The sequence below is a fragment of the Sorghum bicolor genome, chromosome 10 (assembly GCF_000003195.3).
Source record: "Sorghum bicolor cultivar BTx623 chromosome 10, Sorghum_bicolor_NCBIv3, whole genome shotgun sequence".
NCBI classification, from domain to species: domain Eukaryota; kingdom Viridiplantae; phylum Streptophyta; class Magnoliopsida; order Poales; family Poaceae; genus Sorghum; species Sorghum bicolor.
In genome coordinates, this window is record NC_012879.2 from 4,654,556 (window position 1) to 4,672,336 (window position 17,781).

General features: G+C 46.1%; 1 protein-coding gene across 2 annotated transcripts; it reads left to right on the top strand.

Moving 5' to 3' along the window:
• On the top strand, window positions 9–17,578 carry LOC8064050 (probable pre-mRNA-splicing factor ATP-dependent RNA helicase DEAH4). 2 transcript variants are annotated; one of them, XM_002436539.2, is made up of 16 exons: window positions 18–309; window positions 766–858; window positions 988–1,092; window positions 1,694–1,911; window positions 2,591–2,643; window positions 3,422–3,538; window positions 3,734–3,825; window positions 4,737–4,823; window positions 4,945–5,159; window positions 5,960–6,052; window positions 7,168–7,288; window positions 7,364–7,505; window positions 8,786–8,855; window positions 16,019–16,176; window positions 16,747–16,922; window positions 17,019–17,578. In XM_002436539.2, exons 1-16 carry the CDS (start codon window positions 86–88, stop codon window positions 17,170–17,172), a joined length of 2,118 nt encoding a protein of 705 aa, XP_002436584.1. In that variant the 5' UTR covers window positions 18–85; the 3' UTR covers window positions 17,173–17,578. The 2 variants fall into 2 exon arrangements, with proteins under 2 accessions (XP_021305015.1, XP_002436584.1); XM_021449340.1 differs by lacking the exons at window positions 8,786–8,855; window positions 16,019–16,176; window positions 16,747–16,922; window positions 17,019–17,578 and adding an exon at window positions 7,706–8,307 and having other exon boundaries at window positions 9–309.

Sequence of the window (17,781 nt, forward strand, 5' to 3'; positions counted from 1 at the left end):
TGGCCCAGCCCAAACACACGCACCTAGCCCAAGCGGAGAAGAAGACACGCGAGCGCCCTGGTGCCCGGCGGCCGAACCGAACGCGATGCCGTCTCCATCTCCGCCGCCGCCGCCAGTGCTGCCGATCTCGGAGCACGAGGACGTGATAGTCGCCGCGGTGGACGCGAACCCTGTGGTGGTGGTCATCGGCGAGACCGGCTCTGGCAAGAGCACTCAGCTCTCCCAGATCCTCCACCGCCGCGGATACACCCGTCGGGGCGCCATCGCCGTCACCCAGCCCCGCCGCGTCGCCGCGGTCTCCGTTTCCAGGTTCCTCTTCTCATTAGCTTTTATTGTTCTATCACGTTTGCTAGGTATGCTTTTTGCTGTGTGGGTCGCAGTTGGGCAGTTGAAAGGGTTTATGAATTGGGATTGGAACTGCCTTTACTACATTTTTATAAAGGAGACTGCTTGCTGGATAGCCCATTGATTTTGTTTTTACCGAAATTATCACCAAGAAATAAACAAAACTTAGAAAGAACTATTGTGTGAGATTCATTAAGTAGTTCTTCTGGTTGACTAACTACTCTCGAATCTTGATTTTGCTGAATTGGTTTCTTCCTGGTTGATCAGCTATCCATTCTCAATTCAACTGCGTGGGATTCTGTTTTAGTTCTTTTATTATTACTCACTCTTGAAAGTTATTTCAGTTACTATGTTGTTAAATATACAAAACATGTATGTAACTGTTTTTGTGAGTAAGAGTGCTTTTTTATTATTTCGCAGAAGAGTAGCTCAAGAGCTTGGTGTTCCACTTGGGGATGAAGTTGGTTATGCAATCCGATTTGAGGACAGAACTTCAGAAAGAACATGCATAAAGTAAGCCTCCGACAAATTGGATAGCCTGAATTTCTTCTAATCCAGCTGCAGTAACGTACGAAGTTCAATAACCACTGGAAGTGCATTGATGCTAAATTCGTGGATTTAAATTCTTACTTGTTTTTACAGGTACCTCACGGACGGCGTTCTTCTTCGTGAAAGCCTTTCAAATCCTGAGTTGAGGCAATACTCAGTAATCATACTGGATGAAGCTCACGAGCGTAGTTTAAACACGTATGGTGATTTATATCTGAATTATTTCTACCTGAGTCAATTTGAAGCTAGCTTGGTAGCACGTTTCTTTACACATATTCATGGCCACTATTTTCCAATCCGTTTACTTGACAATTGTGTCAGCTACTATTATATGGAGACATGTCTTTTTTTTTTTTGGTGACTATGTCTTAGAGCTTAAATGTATCATTTTACCATTAGCATGTCATATACTGTGGTTTCCTGTTTGCTACACACTACCATAGGATTCTTATAGATAAAAGGTTCAGGGTCTGTCAGATCATTTGGCGCACCTACTTATCTTTGTTGTAGCAGTTCTTGTCTTGCTGTGTAGCACATACATGTGGCAATACGGAATTACAATATCCCTTACTACCAAATATACTTTAACATCGCCCCGCAGTTGTAGTGGGAGTATTGAAGACGGTCAGACTGGAGAAGAAACCGAAGGCTAACGTGTAGTTGTGGGATGATGATAGATATTCAGTGTTGTTCTCTTTTTAAGTAGAATGGTGTTACAGTGGATGATATGTGTAGGTATTTTTGCAAACTGTTTGCATGGGCTCATTTTAATACTTATTATCTGGTTATACCATTACAGTGATATCCTTTTAGGTTTGATGAAAAGATTGATCAAGGACCGAGCTTCTGATTTAAAAGTTCTAATCACCTCTGCGACTCTTGACGGTTTAAAAGTTTCAAAGTTCTTCTCAGGATGCCCTGTGTTAAACATACCTGGAACTTTGTTCCCTGTGGAGAAATTTTACAGCACTGAACGGCCAACAAATTATATAGAATCTTCACTCAGAACAGCTATAGGTAAGAAGCATTTTTCTGTAACCTTTTGCAGTTTTAAGCTTTTGGGATTTGATCATGCCAATATTGTTAGTGCATCTTTTTCCTGCTTTTGCTTTGCACTAGTTAGAAACTTAATAATAATAATTGCTAATAGAGTTACAGAGATAATATTTCTGACAAAAGTTACGGGTGGTTTTGTCATGTGGCATGAATAAGAGTGGTCATTACAGCGGTAAGAAGGAAACTGGGTTGCTGCCCTTCACCCTGGACACTCTTTACTATTAAGTTGTTCGATAGGGAGGAAAGAGTCAAGGAAGAAATTCTCTTTATTGCTTAACAGCTTAGTATAAAACATTGTGGAATAGCATTACAAATATTAGGGTCTCACAACCCCTGATACTTCCCTAACAATTCAATTGAACCTAGGTACTTTCTTCATTTTTAGCATTATATTTTGGAAACATTGAAAAAACAAATCTGAATTATGCATATGTAGTGTTTGGTTGATGCACATGGTTATGATGCACAGATCTCCTGTGTATTCAATAGAAATAGAGAAAGTTTAACAACACTACGATTCAAAGTCTCATACCTCTTTTCTGATACCACATATGGGAATATTATAGTTAGTTTTTTTTTATGTTTTTAAAATTTTTAGGTTATGCATTTTTTGTACCCTAAACAAAATGTTTGTTGTCAGATATCCATGCCAAGGAACCTCCTGGGGATGTCTTAATATTTATGACAGGAAAGGTCAGTACCTCAAGATCTGTCATTGTTTATTTCTTTTTCCTTTCTCTTTTTATTTACAATCTGTAAGTATATTCTGTAGTCATGCCAATTACCATGGTCTTGATCAAATATATTTCCTTGTATTAACAATGTAATTTCTAGTTTCTTTATTTAAACGTAGTTTTGTGATCAATGTAGGAATTTATATTTTTTAGCTGTACTCCCTCTGTCCCGAAATAAGTTAATTTCTAGCGCATCTCCTACAAAATAGTATGGTGGGGGAAAAGACCCACATCTCTGACAAAATAGCATGGAGGGGGAAAAGACCAAAATTGTTGTTGCACCAGAGTGGTGGTGACCTTTTGCTTACCCAAGACCAATTTAATTGTTGTTGCACCTGGGTGAAGGATTGAGGGTCATAAATGTGTGCTTTGGTACCTGAGGGGCCAGTCGGTGTGTCTAAAAATCAATTCTTTGTGGGACAGATCTTTTTTCTACAAATCAGTTTGTCTTGGAGAGATGTAGTACTAAATATAAATTTAGGAATTTGCAGATATTTATTTTATTTTATTAAAAGAAGAAGTTCTAGTTTTCTTATCTTGTTGGGTTAATGTGGAAACCTATATTGTATTAACTATTAATTAACTATTTTATGGTAAACTTGTAAAGGTAACTGTCATTGGTACTTACTAATGTGTATTCTTTGTGCAGCTCCCCTTTCGAGTAGTGTCTATTCCTTTTCTTTTATTAAATATGTTGAGTGCTTATGCTGAATTCTGATTATTTGAGATTGGCTTAGGATGATATTGACAAGATGGTCTCAAAGTTGGAGGAAAGAATTCAAAATCTCGAGGAAGGCTCCTGCATTGATGCTCTTGTCCTTCCTCTTCATGGTTCTTTGCCACCTGAACTGCAGGCAAGTTCCTAGCCTTGCACATCTGATTTGCACCTCAGCTTTGCAACCAAACTTTTATGTAGTCTTACAGGATAAATACTGTTCCTTTTATTTATTTTTGATTTGATAGCTCTGCAATCCTTCTCTTGTGTTTCTCTTTCTTGCTTAACATTTCATGCTCTGCAGCATTTCTGATTTTGCACACTTCTCATATAGGTTAGGGTATTTGCTCCTGCACCTCCAAACTGCCGACGCTTCATTGTTGCAACAAATGTTGCTGAAACTTCGCTGACTGTAGATGGTGTCGTGTAAGAAGCAAACATAATCAGTTGAGAAGCATGTGCTTTTTGTTTCAATCTTCAGATTGTATTTAAATGTAGTGAACATTGCAATCTGACTTGTTTGTGACTACGTATGAAAAATAATATGCTAGCAATAGAATGGAGCGACATGAACTACTCTGCTAATATAATAAGAAATCCTGACATATTTACTTTATTATTTAGAATAAAAATATGTTTATCTTAAACATCACTCATTTGTCTGTGAAGCCATTAATTTCATACAACTCATCCTGCTTTATCAACAGTGCTAGTTATACTTATAAATCAAGTAAGCTTTTGCAACCTGAGAATTGTGTCACCGTCTAAAATACATGTAGTTTAAATGTCAAAATTTACTTGAAGGACTTGTGAGTGCATGTAGAACTCTTTAAAGTTGATGCAGCAAACTTGTTAATGTGATTTGTTTTTGTTTATATGTATTGCTGAGTACTACATTTCGGTTAGTTCTCCAACAGTTTGATGTCTACAGACTACAGACCAAGGTGGAACTAAAATATTAGATACATTTATCATGATTAAATCATCGTGGGATATGACATTTTGGAGTCACCAAAGATATTTTACATTCTAATAGCTTGGATGGAGTGTGGAGAAACATAAATTTCTTACCTGTAGGTCCCCTCACTAGTACATATTTTAAAACAGATTTTTGCATGAACACAATAGTTTTATGAAATATGATAATCAGGATCCATGAAGTGATACAGGAAACTTTAGCTGTTGACATATAGGAGAGTGAACAACTGCCCGACTGTGACTGTCAAGCTTCGTAATTTTTCTTACAATGTTGTTGTGTATATATTTTTTCCCATGAGGTGTTTCGTTTTTCTAAGTTTGCACAAAGATATTAACAATACAATTTCGTATTTCTTTAGGTTCGTGATTGATTGTGGTTATGTAAAGCAGCGCCAATACAATCCATCAAGTGGAATGTATTCACTTGATGTAGTCCAAATCAGCAGGTATATAATTTGGCACATGCAGTCTCTTCTTTTTATGCACTTTGTTCACTATCATATTACTTCCATTCATATGTCTAGTTTTGGATGCTAACCTGTACTGATAATTTTATTGAATAACTAGAGTGCAGGCTGATCAGCGGGCAGGGCGAGCTGGAAGAACTCGGCCCGGCAAGTGCTATAGGCTATACCCAATTTCCATATATCAGAATGAGTTTCTTGAGGCAACAGTTCCTGAAATTCAACGTTCTTCTCTTGCTGGAAGTGTTCTGTATCTGAAATCGTTAAATCTTCCAGACATCAACATACTGAAGTTTGATTTTCTAGATCCACCATCACGTAAGATAAAACTTCAGATTCTTATTGTTTCAATTATTCTTCTGGACCTGCCTGTGATGCATCTAATTGTTGTCTAGTTACTTATTATGTGCGGAGTTCGTTGGCTAATTTGTACTTACTGTTTTCTAAAGCATTGCAAAATTATGTTATTACTATGAAGTCCGGTGAAGAAACTACTTTTGTGATGACTCTACTCATGTCACTTTTGAATTGTTACGGGCTGGTTAGGGGAGGGAATCTCTTGGAGGTTGTAGTTGTGATGGGTGGTATGGTGGCGCGATGGGCTTCGTTGCTGGTGACTCGTGATGGTTTGCCTGCCTTGGTGAAGATTGGCGGTGGCTTCAGCTTGGACAGGGGATGGTGGCAGCACAAAGGAGAGTGAGAGGGAACTTTGAGGAAAAATCACTTTTCTGGTTAATCCATATGGATACATCTAAAATATGTTTTTATAGATACTATCCATCCTGTTTAATTCAATTCAAGCTAAACCTATCTCTTATTCTCTAGTACTGATAACTTGTTGGCGGGGCCCTGAATTTGAGGGGTATGGAGGTTGCAGCATGCCAGCTTCACTATACGATTGCTGCAACACGTAGGTGTTGGCTACTGCCTCTGGGTTGGGCTGGGGTGATGGGCTGCTTGGCCCGTGGCCATTATACCAATAACATGAATGTGCAAAACTGTCCTTACAAAAGATATACATAGCCAAAACGGGAGCCATTTGGTGCCTTGAAATAAATACAGTCGAATATTATGTTGTGACTTCTGCCAGATTTTTTAAATTCACAAATGGTTTGCAGGTGAGTCATTAGAAGATGCTTTGAGGCAATTATACCTCATTGATGCAATTGATGAAAATGGGGAAATAACAGATGTTGGACGAGTTATGGCAGGTATACCAAGCCTGTCTTGTTTCCATTGAAATGAGATGGTTGTTCAAAGTCTTCTTGAGCTATTATTTGCAGACCTTTTTTTTTTTTGTCCTTTTTAACCTGAAATGTGGGCAAATCCGATATAAAATATTCCTCTGCTTTGAAGTATCAAACCGTATAAGTTGCACATGACATAATGCTGTCATCTTGAGCTTTGAATGTGCTTGTCATGAGCTTATTTGTATACTTGTATCAATTCTCTGCAGTTTCAGTTCTAGTTTTTTGCCTTTAGTATTGTGTACTTGAATCCTTACTGATTGAGCAACAGGGGACGTAGTGCATATATCACTTGGGGTTTATACCTTGCAACGTCAACATACCTTGATTTCTTTACGTACGTCTCAAGCATAATGCAATGTATATTAGTATTGCTGTTTAATGAGTAATTCCAATATTCCACGCATCAATGTAATTCTAATCAGAAACATGTCATTGCCCCCGGCCCCCTCTCTTGTGCAAGGGTGATTGCTTTATGAGCATAGTGATGGGGTATTAATAGTATTATACAATTTTCACATTACAGATGATATAAGTAGTTGGTTCAATTGCCTCCTTGCACCTGGTAATATGCTACAAGTTCTTGTAATGGAATCACAAATCGTAGCTGACAGACTACGACAATAAACTACACATAGGATCATGATTTAGGGATCCTAAAAGGAGAATTAATTGTGGTTGTGTGAGTAGAGTTTAATTTAGCAGTGAGTGAACATTTATGTGAAGTAGCTGTAGAATGTTCATATTTTCTCTGATGTGCAATCATGCACCACATAAGCTTTTATTTGAGTTTTTAATTGTGAAAATGCTGGTAACACCTCAGCTACCAAGGAACCAAACTTATGAACTGTTTATGCCCTGTTTGTTTCCGCTTATAATCATTGTACTGTGGGGATTTTTTCGATCCTTGACTGTCCTAGTCCAAAGTTCTGAAGCGGCAGTGAAGAAATCAGAAATAATCAAAGCATTTGGTGGGATTCTCGCTTTTTCACTGAGAATCTGATTATAAGTGGAAACAAACAGGGCCCACTCACTTTTGAATCTCCTAATTTGGTTGTCTAAGGATAGAATTTGTACAGAGCTCCCTCTTGAACCGTCTCTTTCAAGGACCTTGATTGAAGCAAATGAATTGGGATGCCTGTCTCAGGCATTAACTGTTGCTTCGATTTTGTCAGCAGAAATCACATTGCGATCAGCTAGGTGACCCCCCTCCCTCTCATCTCATCCCCTGTACTAAAATTCATGCGTAATGATATAAAACCTGGACTTATACAGCAAAGACATGGATGGAAAGAGGAAAAGGCAGGAGCTTCCTGATGGTTCTGGCTGGGGTGACCATATACAATTGCTTCAGATATTCGAAAGCTGGGACCAATCTGGCTATGATCCAAGATGGTGCTCTGATCATGATTTGCAGGTGACTGAAAAGAACATGTTTCTAATATATTTAATAAACAAGACTTATGTTAGCGTCGCTAGTAAAAGTAGATGCAATCATCTTTGATTACTCAAGACAAGGAACAAAAGGCATCACCTGAGTTTTCCACAAAATACCCTCATGATTGTCATTGTGTGGTTTCATGATAGAAATCATGCCCATAATTTTCATCTGATCAGGAGGATGAATCAATAAATCATTTGCTAGTGGGCTGCGTTTTTGCTCGACAAGTTTGGGCTATGGTTTTGCAACAGTTAGGGCTGCTTCAGTTGGCTCCACAACCTTCTTCAACTCGTTTCTCTGGATGGTGGAAGAAAACAACTGCTGCTGTCCCCAAGGAGGCGCGTAAAGGGCTCAACTCCTTGATTATTTTGGTGGCCTGGGAGATTTGGAAGCACCGCAATACTTGTGTCTTTGATAATAGGAGGCCAAGTATTCAGGAAGTCCTTTGGGCTATCAGCTCAGAGGGAGGTCTCTGGTGCTCAGCAGGGAACTCCAAACTCCGGGAATTGGTTTTTAGGTTGCTGCCTGTTGGGGTTTAAGGCATGGAGGTGTTTTGGGTCGTTTCCTGTTCTTAGTGTGGCGATTCTGTATCCTAGTGGCTAGTGTGGGGTGTGTGAGTTGGGTCTCTTGACCCATGTAACTTTTTCCTCTTTCTTAATGAAATGACGCGCAGTTCTCCTGCGCTGTTCGAGGAAAAAAAAAAATTCTCAGTACAAAAGGGAATGCTCGACAGAAATGAATCTATAAGATTAGAAACAATATATAATCTTCAGTTATCTGTCCAAATATAAGGATCATGTGCCTTTTTATTTTTTAGTCTTGAAAGATTGGGGTTTATGGAAGACAACTTTTTATCCATGCAAGGCTACTCTACGGCCATCATATTGATGATAATTCCTTTAACATTTTTGAAAGGGTTCTACTATCATAACATTTTACTGTATTATTGTTTGTGACTTTTGCCCATGCTCCTTCAGCTTTCCAGTCATATTATGATTTACTACTTACAGCTACCATAAATAATTGTGAACATTAAAATTTTAAATCCAGGAAGGCAGCTGGTTAAAACACTGGTAACCATATTTGTATGCTTGCATTTACCGAAGGATAATGGCCCAACTTTTTTTTGAAACTGGAACATGGCCCAACTTTATTAAAGGAGTTAATCACTTATTTTTGCATCAAATATATAGGATTTGAAGATATTAATTCTATTTTATCGCCTTATATGTATTAATATTGTCCATCTTTTGCAGGTGCGGAGTATGAAATTGAGCAAAGATGTGAGGAACCAACTATGCCAGATTATTAAAAAAATTGCAAAAGGTCAATTCTCTAGCTTTTATTTTATCTTCAATCCTTAAATCAATGATAAAGCAGATCCCTTCCTGTCATGTACGGGCGCGCATACTCGCGCCGCCGCAAGGCGCGCGACGTCCGTCGCGCAGCAGAGCGCGCTGAGCGCCTGGGTCAGCAAGGAAACAGGCTAGGTGGCTAGGATTATAGGGAATAAAAGATTTAGTTGGTTGTTTCCCTTTCTTAGTTGGTTGCTTTCCTTTCTTAGTCCTAAAGTTTAGGAAGGTTTGTTGGGACTAAAGGTATATAAGCCTGTGTAATCAGACCTTGAGGATTATCAAAGAATTATCAATCTATCCTACCTCTTCTCCTAAAGCCGGCGCCAGGGGGCATAACCCGTCGACGTGTTCTTGGTCTGGGGGCATAACCCGACCAGCAGCCACGGACAGAGGCTACGAACTCCGTAGCCGCGGTCCTCCTACCCTAGGTCTTGAGGACCTTAACAACCTGGTATCCAGAGTCTCCCGATCCGCTTCCACAGCACCTCCTAGCCACCCTTCCTCGCCCCCCTCCACCTCCCAGCCGTCACCCATGGCTGATCAGCCCACCCTCGCGGATCTCATGGAGAAGCTGAACGCTCTCACCTCCGACATGTCCGCGATGAAGGCCGAGATGGAGGGCCTGAAAGACAAGTCGTCCTTTTCGGAGACCGGCGGTGGTGGCCGCACCGACGGGCAGAGGGATCTAGACAGACCCCCCAAGTTCCAGAAGCTCGACTTTCCTCGCTTTGACGGCAAGTCGGACCCCATGCTCTTCATCAACAAGTGCGAGTCCTACTTCCGGCAGCAGCGCACTATGCCGGAGGAACGCGTTTGGATGGCCTCCTACCAGCTGGAGGGTGTCGCCCACCTGTGGTTCATCCAGCTGCAGGAAGATGAGGGCACACCGCCTTGGGGCAGGTTCAAGGACCTCCTCAACTTGCGATTCGGTCCAGCCCTCCGCTCGGCGCCCTTCTTTGAGCTCGCAGAATGCCGCCGCACGGGCTCCGTCGAGGATTATGCCAACCGTTTCCAGGAGCTTCTCCCCCGCGCTGGCCGCATGGATGAGGCCCAACGTGTGCAGCTCTTCACCGGGGGCCTCCTACCGCCGTTGAGCCACGCCGTGCGCCTCCACAACCCCGAGACGCTCAACGCCGCGATGAGCTTGGCACGCCAAGTGGAGTTGATGGAGCTGGACCGCCTCAACCAGCCCCCGCCCAGGGCTGCCCACCGCGCGCCTCTCCCGGCTCCGGCCCAGCGACCAGCCCTGCCGGCGCCCCAGCCGCTGTTGGCATTGCCAGCCCCGGCTCCCCCGGCCCCTGCGCCGACCCTTCCTGCTCCCCCGCCAGCGCGTGGCGCGGGCGCCCAGGCGAAGCGGCTTTCCACCGAGGAGCAGGCGGAACGTCGACGGCTCGGCCTCTGCTACAATTGCAACGAACCCTACTCCAGAGGCCACAACCGCGTCTGTCGCCGGCTCTTCTACCTCGGCGGCGTGGAGATCGAGGAGGGTGCCCCAGCAGAACCGGACGCGACGGCTGAGCAGGATGCACCGGTGTTCTCCCTCCGGGCCGTCACCGGTATGCCTGTCTGTGATTCCATGCAGGTGCGCGTCACCATTGGGGCTGCGTCATTCACGGCCCTCCTGGACACGGGTCCACGCACAATTTCATCGCGGAGGCGGTTGCTGCGTCAACCGGCCTCACCATCGACTCCGGCTCCCGCCTCTCCGCTATGGTGGCCAACGGGGAGCGCATCTCGTGCCCTGGCGTCCTCCGCCAGGCGCCGCTGGCCATCAACGGCGAGGAGTTCTGCGTCGACCTCTACGTCATGCCGCTCGTCGGCTACGACGTCGTCCTCGGCACCCAGTGGATGGTCACCTTGGGGAAGATGGTCTGGGACTTCACCACCCGCACCGTGGCCTTCACACGCCATGGCCGCCCCGTGTGCTGGGCGGACATCTCTGCACCCCAGGACACGCGCATCGCCGCCATCACGTCCCCAGCAGCCCTACTGGACGAGCTGCTGTCCGCGTTCGGGGGCCTCTTTGCCGAGCCCGTCGGATTGCCTCCGCAGCGTTCTCGCGATCACAGCATCGTGCTCAAAGAGGGCGCGTTACCGGTGGCCGTGCGACCGTACCGCTACCCGGCGGCGCACAAAGATGAGCTGGAGCGGCAGTGCGCGGCCATGATCGAGCAAGGCATCGTCCGGCGCAGCGACTCCGCGTTCTCGTCCCCGGTCCTCCTCGTCAAGAAACCGGACGGATCGTGGCGCTTCTGCGTGGCCTATAGGGCGCTCAATGCGCTCACGGTCAAGGACGCCTTCCCGATCCCCGTCGTCGATGAGCTCTTGGACGAGCTCCATGGGGCGTGTTTCTTCACCAAGCTCGACCTACGCTCAGGGTACCATCAGGTCCGCATGCGGCCGAGCGACATCCACAAGACGGCGTTCCGCACCCATGACGGCCTCTACGAGTTCCTGGTCATGGCGTTTGGGCTTTGCAACGCTCCTGCCACGTTCCAGGCCCTGATGAACGATGTCCTGCGGCCGTTCCTTCGCCGTTTTGTGCTGGTATTTTTTGACGACATTTTGATTTACAGCCATACATGGGCAGACCATCTGCGTCACCTGCGCGCCGTCTTCGGGGCGCTCCAGCAGCACCAGCTCTTCGTCAAGCGATCCAAGTGCGCCTTCGCTGCCTCCTCCGTCGCATACCTCGGCCACGTCGTGTCCGCGGCGGGCGTCGCCATGGACCCAGCCAAGGTGTAGGCGGTGCGCGACTGGCCGCTGCCCCGTTCAGCCCGCGCGATACAAGGTTTCCTCGGCCTGGCTGGGTATTACCGGAAGTTCGTCCACCACTACGGCCCCATCGCCGCGCCACTCACCGCTCTTCTCCGGAAGGACGACTTCTCCTGGACAGCAGATGCGGCTGTTGCATTTGCCGCCCTCAAGGAGGCGGTCACCTCGGCACCGGTTCTCGCCATGCCGGACTTCTCCAAGACGTTCGTCGTCGAGTGCGACGCTTTGTCTCACGGCTTCGGGGCGGTGCTGGTCCAGGACAGCCACCCGGTAGCCTTCTTCAGCCGGCCCGTGGCTCCCCGGCATCGCGCTCTCGCCGCCTACGAGCGTGAGTTGATTGGGCTTGTCCAGGCGGTCCGCCACTGGAGGCCGTACCTCTGGGGGCGTCGTTTTTTGGTCAAGACTGACCACTACAGCCTCAAGTACCTGCTGGATCAGCGGCTGTCCACCATACCGCAGCACCATTGGGTGGGCAAGCTCCTCGGCTTCGACTTCGCCGTGGAGTACAAGCCAGGACACACCAACGCCGTGGCGGATGCCCTCTCCCGCCGCGACACCCCGGAGGAGGGCGTGGTCTTGGTGCTGTCCGGGCCACGCTTCGACTTCATCGAGCGTCTCCGCCAAGCTCACTCCACCGACCCAGCCCTTGCGGCTCTGCTGGACGACATCAGGAGTGGCGCTCGGACCTTGCTTTGGTCCGTGACGGACGACATGGTTCACTACGGGGGCCGTCTGTACCTGCCACCGGGCTCCCCGTTGCTGTAGGAAATCTTGCTGGCTGTCCACGAAGAAGGCCATGAAGGCGTTCAGCGCACCCTGCATCGTCTCCGACGTGATTTTCATTTTCCTCACATGAAACGGGTGGTGCAGGACTTCGTCCGCGCGTGTGCAGTGTGCCAGCGCAACAAGCCAGAGCAGCTGCACCCTGCTGGCCTGCTGTTGCCCCTTCCTGTTCCGCAGGGTGTTTGGACAGACATCGCCATGGACTTCGTCGAGGCGCTGCCGCGTGTCAAGGGCAAGTCCGTCATCTTGACGGTCGTCGACCGCTTCAGCAAGTACGCCCACTTCCTGCCCCTGGCGCACCCGTACTCGGCCGAGACGGTGGCTCAAACTTTCTTCACCGACATTGTGCGGCTGCACGGCATTCCGCAGTCCATCGTCTCCGACCGTGACCCAGTGTTCACCTCCAACTTCTAGAGGGAGCTGCTGCGTTTGAGCGGCACAAAGCTTCAGATGTCTTCAGCGTTCCACCCGCAGTCCGACGGGCAGTCGGAGTCCGCTAACAGGGTCATTGTGATGTACCTTCGCTGTTTGACAGGTGACCGGCCACGCGACTGGCTGCGCTGGCTGCCATGGGCGGAATATGTCTTCAACACCGCCTTTCAGTCTTCGCTGCAGGAGACGCCGTTCCGCGTCGTGTACGGGCGCGACCCGCCCTCCCTGCGCTCCTACGAACAGGGGGCAACCCGGGTGCCGGATGTGGCACAGTCCTTGGCCGAGCGTGCGGAGTTCATCGACGACATTCGGCATCGCTTGGAGCAGGCCCAGGCTGTACAGAAACGCGCCTACGACCGCAGCCACCGTCCGGTCGTCTTCCTAGTGGGGGACTGGGTGCTGCTTCGGCTTCGTCACAGGCCGGTGGCGTCTCTGCCGCAGTCGTCTATTGGCAAGCTGAAGCCGCGGTTTTACGGTCCGTACCGCGTCGTCGAGCTCATCAACGACGTCGCCGTTCGCTTGGCCTTGCCTCCCCAAGCTCGCCTTCATGACGTGTTCCATGTCGGGCTCCTCAAGAAGTTCCATGGTGACCCCCCGTCGGAGCCACCAGTGCTGCCCCAAGTCCGTCACGGCGCTGTCATTCCTGAGCCCGAGCGTGCAGTCAAGACGCGCCTGGCACGTGGTGTGCGCCAGGTCCTCATTCTCTGGAAAGGGGCTTCACCAGCGTCGTCGACATGGGAAGATCTTGACACGTTCCGGGCTGCCTATCCTCTCTTTCAGCTCGAGGACGAGCTGCCTCTCGAGGAGGGGAGAGATGTCATGTACGGGCGCGCATACTCGCGCCGCCGCAGGGCGCGCGACGTCCGTCGCGTAGCAGAGCGCGCTGAGCGCCTGGGTCAGCAAGGAAACAGGCTAGGTGGCTAGGATTATAGGGAATAAAAGATTTAGTTGGTTGTTTCCCTTTCTTAGTTGGTTGCTTTCCTTTCTTAGTCCTAAAGTTTAGGAAGGTTTGTTGGGACTAAAGGCTATATAAGCCTGTGTAATCAGACCTTGAGGATTATCAAAGAATTATCAATCTATCCTACCTCTTCTCCTAAAGCCGGCGCCAGGGGGCATAACCCGTCGACGTGTTCTTGGTCTGGGGGCATAACCCGACCAGCAGCCACGGACAGAGGCTACGAACTCCGTAGCCGCGGTCCTCCTACCCTAGGTCTTGAGGACCTTGACACTTCCAGAGATCAGTGATAGAGTAGTGCGAGTGGTGACACTAGTGCGTCATCTAGCTAGTTCTTTTTCATCCCACTTCTGTTGCATTGAAATCTGGATTAGTCCAATTAAATGAGTTTGGGGCGACCCACTTATCCAGAGGAAGCAAAACTTGCATGCCTAGTTTTGAAACTGTTTAAAGCTTCGTCTTCATAAGCTAATTTGTACTTTCGGTTTTGATAGGATTGCACAGAAAACACTTCTTGACGTGCCTAGACAATGAATAGGCTTTAAATCCCCTATTAATATCACTATTGTTGCCATCTATATATTTGATGGCTCATGTTGGGTTTCAACTTTAGTGTACCCCTACTTACTGTGGACTAATAGGGTGTTTGGTGTGAGAATGGGGGTGATTCATCGTCTTCTCATTCCTTGCATTTTTGTTTGGTTAGTGGAATTGAATTAGTTGATCGATCACAAGCTAATAACTAGTGTGAGCACAAGGAATGGGGTCATTTTACCAAATTCATAGGTTGAACTAATGATGCACCCCATAGAAGGTTTTGTTGTTGTTCTAATAGTATTAGTAGTAGTTCCTATCTTGTTTTACAAGGATAAGGATTATTGCCTAGAAGAGGTGCTTCAAAACTGCCATTTATGTAGCATAGGTGCCCTCTGTTGGTCAATTAGAGTCCAGGAAACTGTAGGTTTTGTTAATTTGTCTTGATACTAATACCAGCTTAAAAAAACAAAAAGGTCATATAAACTAAGGAGATGTACAAGTGATTACTCAGGGTAATACACTAATACTGATGATTAGTCATTAAATGCCCAGGGCTCTTTTTTTTTGATAAAACGTATCTGTATTTCTAGATAAGGAAAACATACACACAGGCGTACAAATACAGACACGTACGTATAGGATACAACTGTTCCAGCCGAACTACACAAAGGACCCTAGAAATGAAAAAAATTACAACGATACCTCTTGTCGCCGGCCACCACCACCGAAAAAGAAGAAGACGATCACCACCATGGGCTGGAGAAGTCCCGTTGCACTCTGGCTTTGAAGTGGAGTCAAAATTCACACCCGTCGAGTAAACGGGATGAAGTTGTCGGCGATCACCCATTGACTGGGGCCACGCCCCAACTTCTCCAGCTCCCGAATCTGTGCTCGCCGTCGACGACCGCCGCCACCGAGGAAACAAAGAGCCAGATCCAGCCAGCCACCAACCACAGCGTCCACAAATAGAACCACATCCAAACAAAAGCAGGCCAGCAGCAACATCACCTGGCGAAGACAAAGGTGCGCCGGCCCTGACCTCCCGCGTAGATCTCCCGGACCCCGTCGTCGGCGCTGGAGCTGAACGCCGCCGGGACGAAGGAGGGGTGGACAAAGATTATTCCCCAGCGTCGTTGACGCCTTTGCCTCCCCGTCGCCGCCCAGAAAAGCACGCCAAAGAGGAACTACCTCCCGGCAAACCCTAGCCTCTCCATCAACCGACAACGGGCAGACCCTAGACCTAGGTACAGTACTATCTACTCTATATACAGCTGCACGGCGATTCCCCAGCCCACCTCCCTCTTGTGACGCCTCACCATCCGCCGGAGAGGAAGAGAGCCGGCGGAATCGCTGCCGGAAGCTCACTTTAGTCATCTGATATATCTGGTTTTTTAGTCATCTAACTAAGGTTTGCTTGTTGCTGAAATGTCAGCACATGTTCAGTCTGTTGGATATTAAAAAAGCACACAGAAATGTGATATTTGGAAATGCGAAATGCCATTATTTTTTTATTGCTGTGTTATCAGTTGTCACTTAGTGGGATTGCTGTAAATTGTCCATGTTTGTTTAATTCTAAGTGTCCTTTGATTCCTGTAGTGTCATCTCGGGAAAACAGGTCCACATAAGTTAACTTGAAATGTTGTTAAATTTAGGTTCAACTGATGTGCATGCAAGGAAAAGCCGGAAGAGTGACCCTGACTATAGAAAGCTGAGGAGAGCTCTCTGCGTTGGATATGGTAACCAGCTAGCTGAGAGGATGCTGCATCACAATGGCTACCATACTGTTGGCTATAGGTCCCAACTTGTACAGGTATGTAATCGTGTAATTTATTTGTCAGATTTTGCTTATTGTAATGTTGAGCTGCCCGAAAATTAAGGGAGACGAATAATCCTGAACCAATATTGTACTTGCAACTTTATTTGGGTGAGGGTGTGGTGGGTGGTGTTTGTGTTCTGTAGTCTCCTTTATTCTCAATGCAATATACAGCACTCCTCCATATTCGAGAAATTATTATACTTACAAGATCAGCACCACTCAAGGTGAAAATTTGCATGTTTTTTTATCCCTTGTTTCTATTGGACATAGGAGCCAAAGAAACTGCTGATAGCTACTTAAATTGTTTCTCGGCGTGCCACATCTTGACAACAAGCTGCTTGCTAGTGTGCCCTCTTTCAGAGTAGTTAGAATATATCAAAACGTTAGGCATATCATATCTGAGCACACCCACAGTGCCACACTTAATCATATCTGAGCAAAGTTTGTGGTATAAACAACACAACTTAAGCTTTGAATCACATATTTAATCATCCTGTCAAACTTATTCATGACTTTTTCTCTTCACATTATGTTGTTTGAGAATTTTGTTGAACTTCTTTGCAGGTGCATCCATCTTCTGTACTGGAAGGTGATGAGTATGGGAAGTTTCCAATGTATGTTATTTATCATGAGCTGATATGTACAACTCGTCCGTACATGAGAAATATCTGTGCCGTCGAGCAAGCCTGGGTTGAGCCTATATTAAAGAAGCTGGAGAAATTAGATGTAAACAAATTAAGGTAAAGTGTGAAATATCTGAATTATAAACATTATTTCCTAACTGTGATCCAGCAAACCTGGTAGTAGCTAAAATCAACCTTGGTATCTCATTGCAGTGGTGGCTCAAGTGCACCGAAAGATTCTGAACTTCTAGTAGAGAATAAGCAAGTAAACTCGTTGAAGAAAGACATGGATGTAAAACAATCTGAGGTGGACAGTAAAATCCAGGCAGCTCGAGAGCGCTACCTTGCACGAAAAGGTAAGAAATGACAAATGACACATTTTCCTGATCGCTCAACATCCTTCTGGTCATCCTGAAGCATTTCTGAAGACCATACCAACGAATCCATTCATGTTATGGTGGGCGGTGTATACTTCAACGAAGAACATTCATCATGTTCCATTGTGCACAGACAAGAGAAAATTCCTTATTTGGACTGGAAGAAAACGTGCTTAACTATGTAACCCTGATTTTCTTTTGACAACTCTAACCTTTTGCCGTATTTGACATTACCGTTACCTTTTCCTTGGGCCATGCTAGTTATTGATTTATGTACCAAATACTCTTGGGTGTCCAAGACAAAACGGACAAATCAAATGTAGAATATTTCCTATATGACACTGGAAGTTTACCACGCTTTCCTCCGTGGGCTAGAATTTTTTCCCGCTTCCTATATGATGCTGAGTTTATTATTTAGGTCTCATTTGATGTGAACTTGGAAGTGATATGCCTGGGTGAGAGCTTGCCTGCAAGCTATGCTGTCTCTTTTTTAGTTCATACTCCCTCTATATAAGATTTAGAAGTCGTTTTGGATAACGATACGGTCTTCAAAACACAACTTTGATCTCTTATTTTTATAAAAATATTTAGAAAAAACA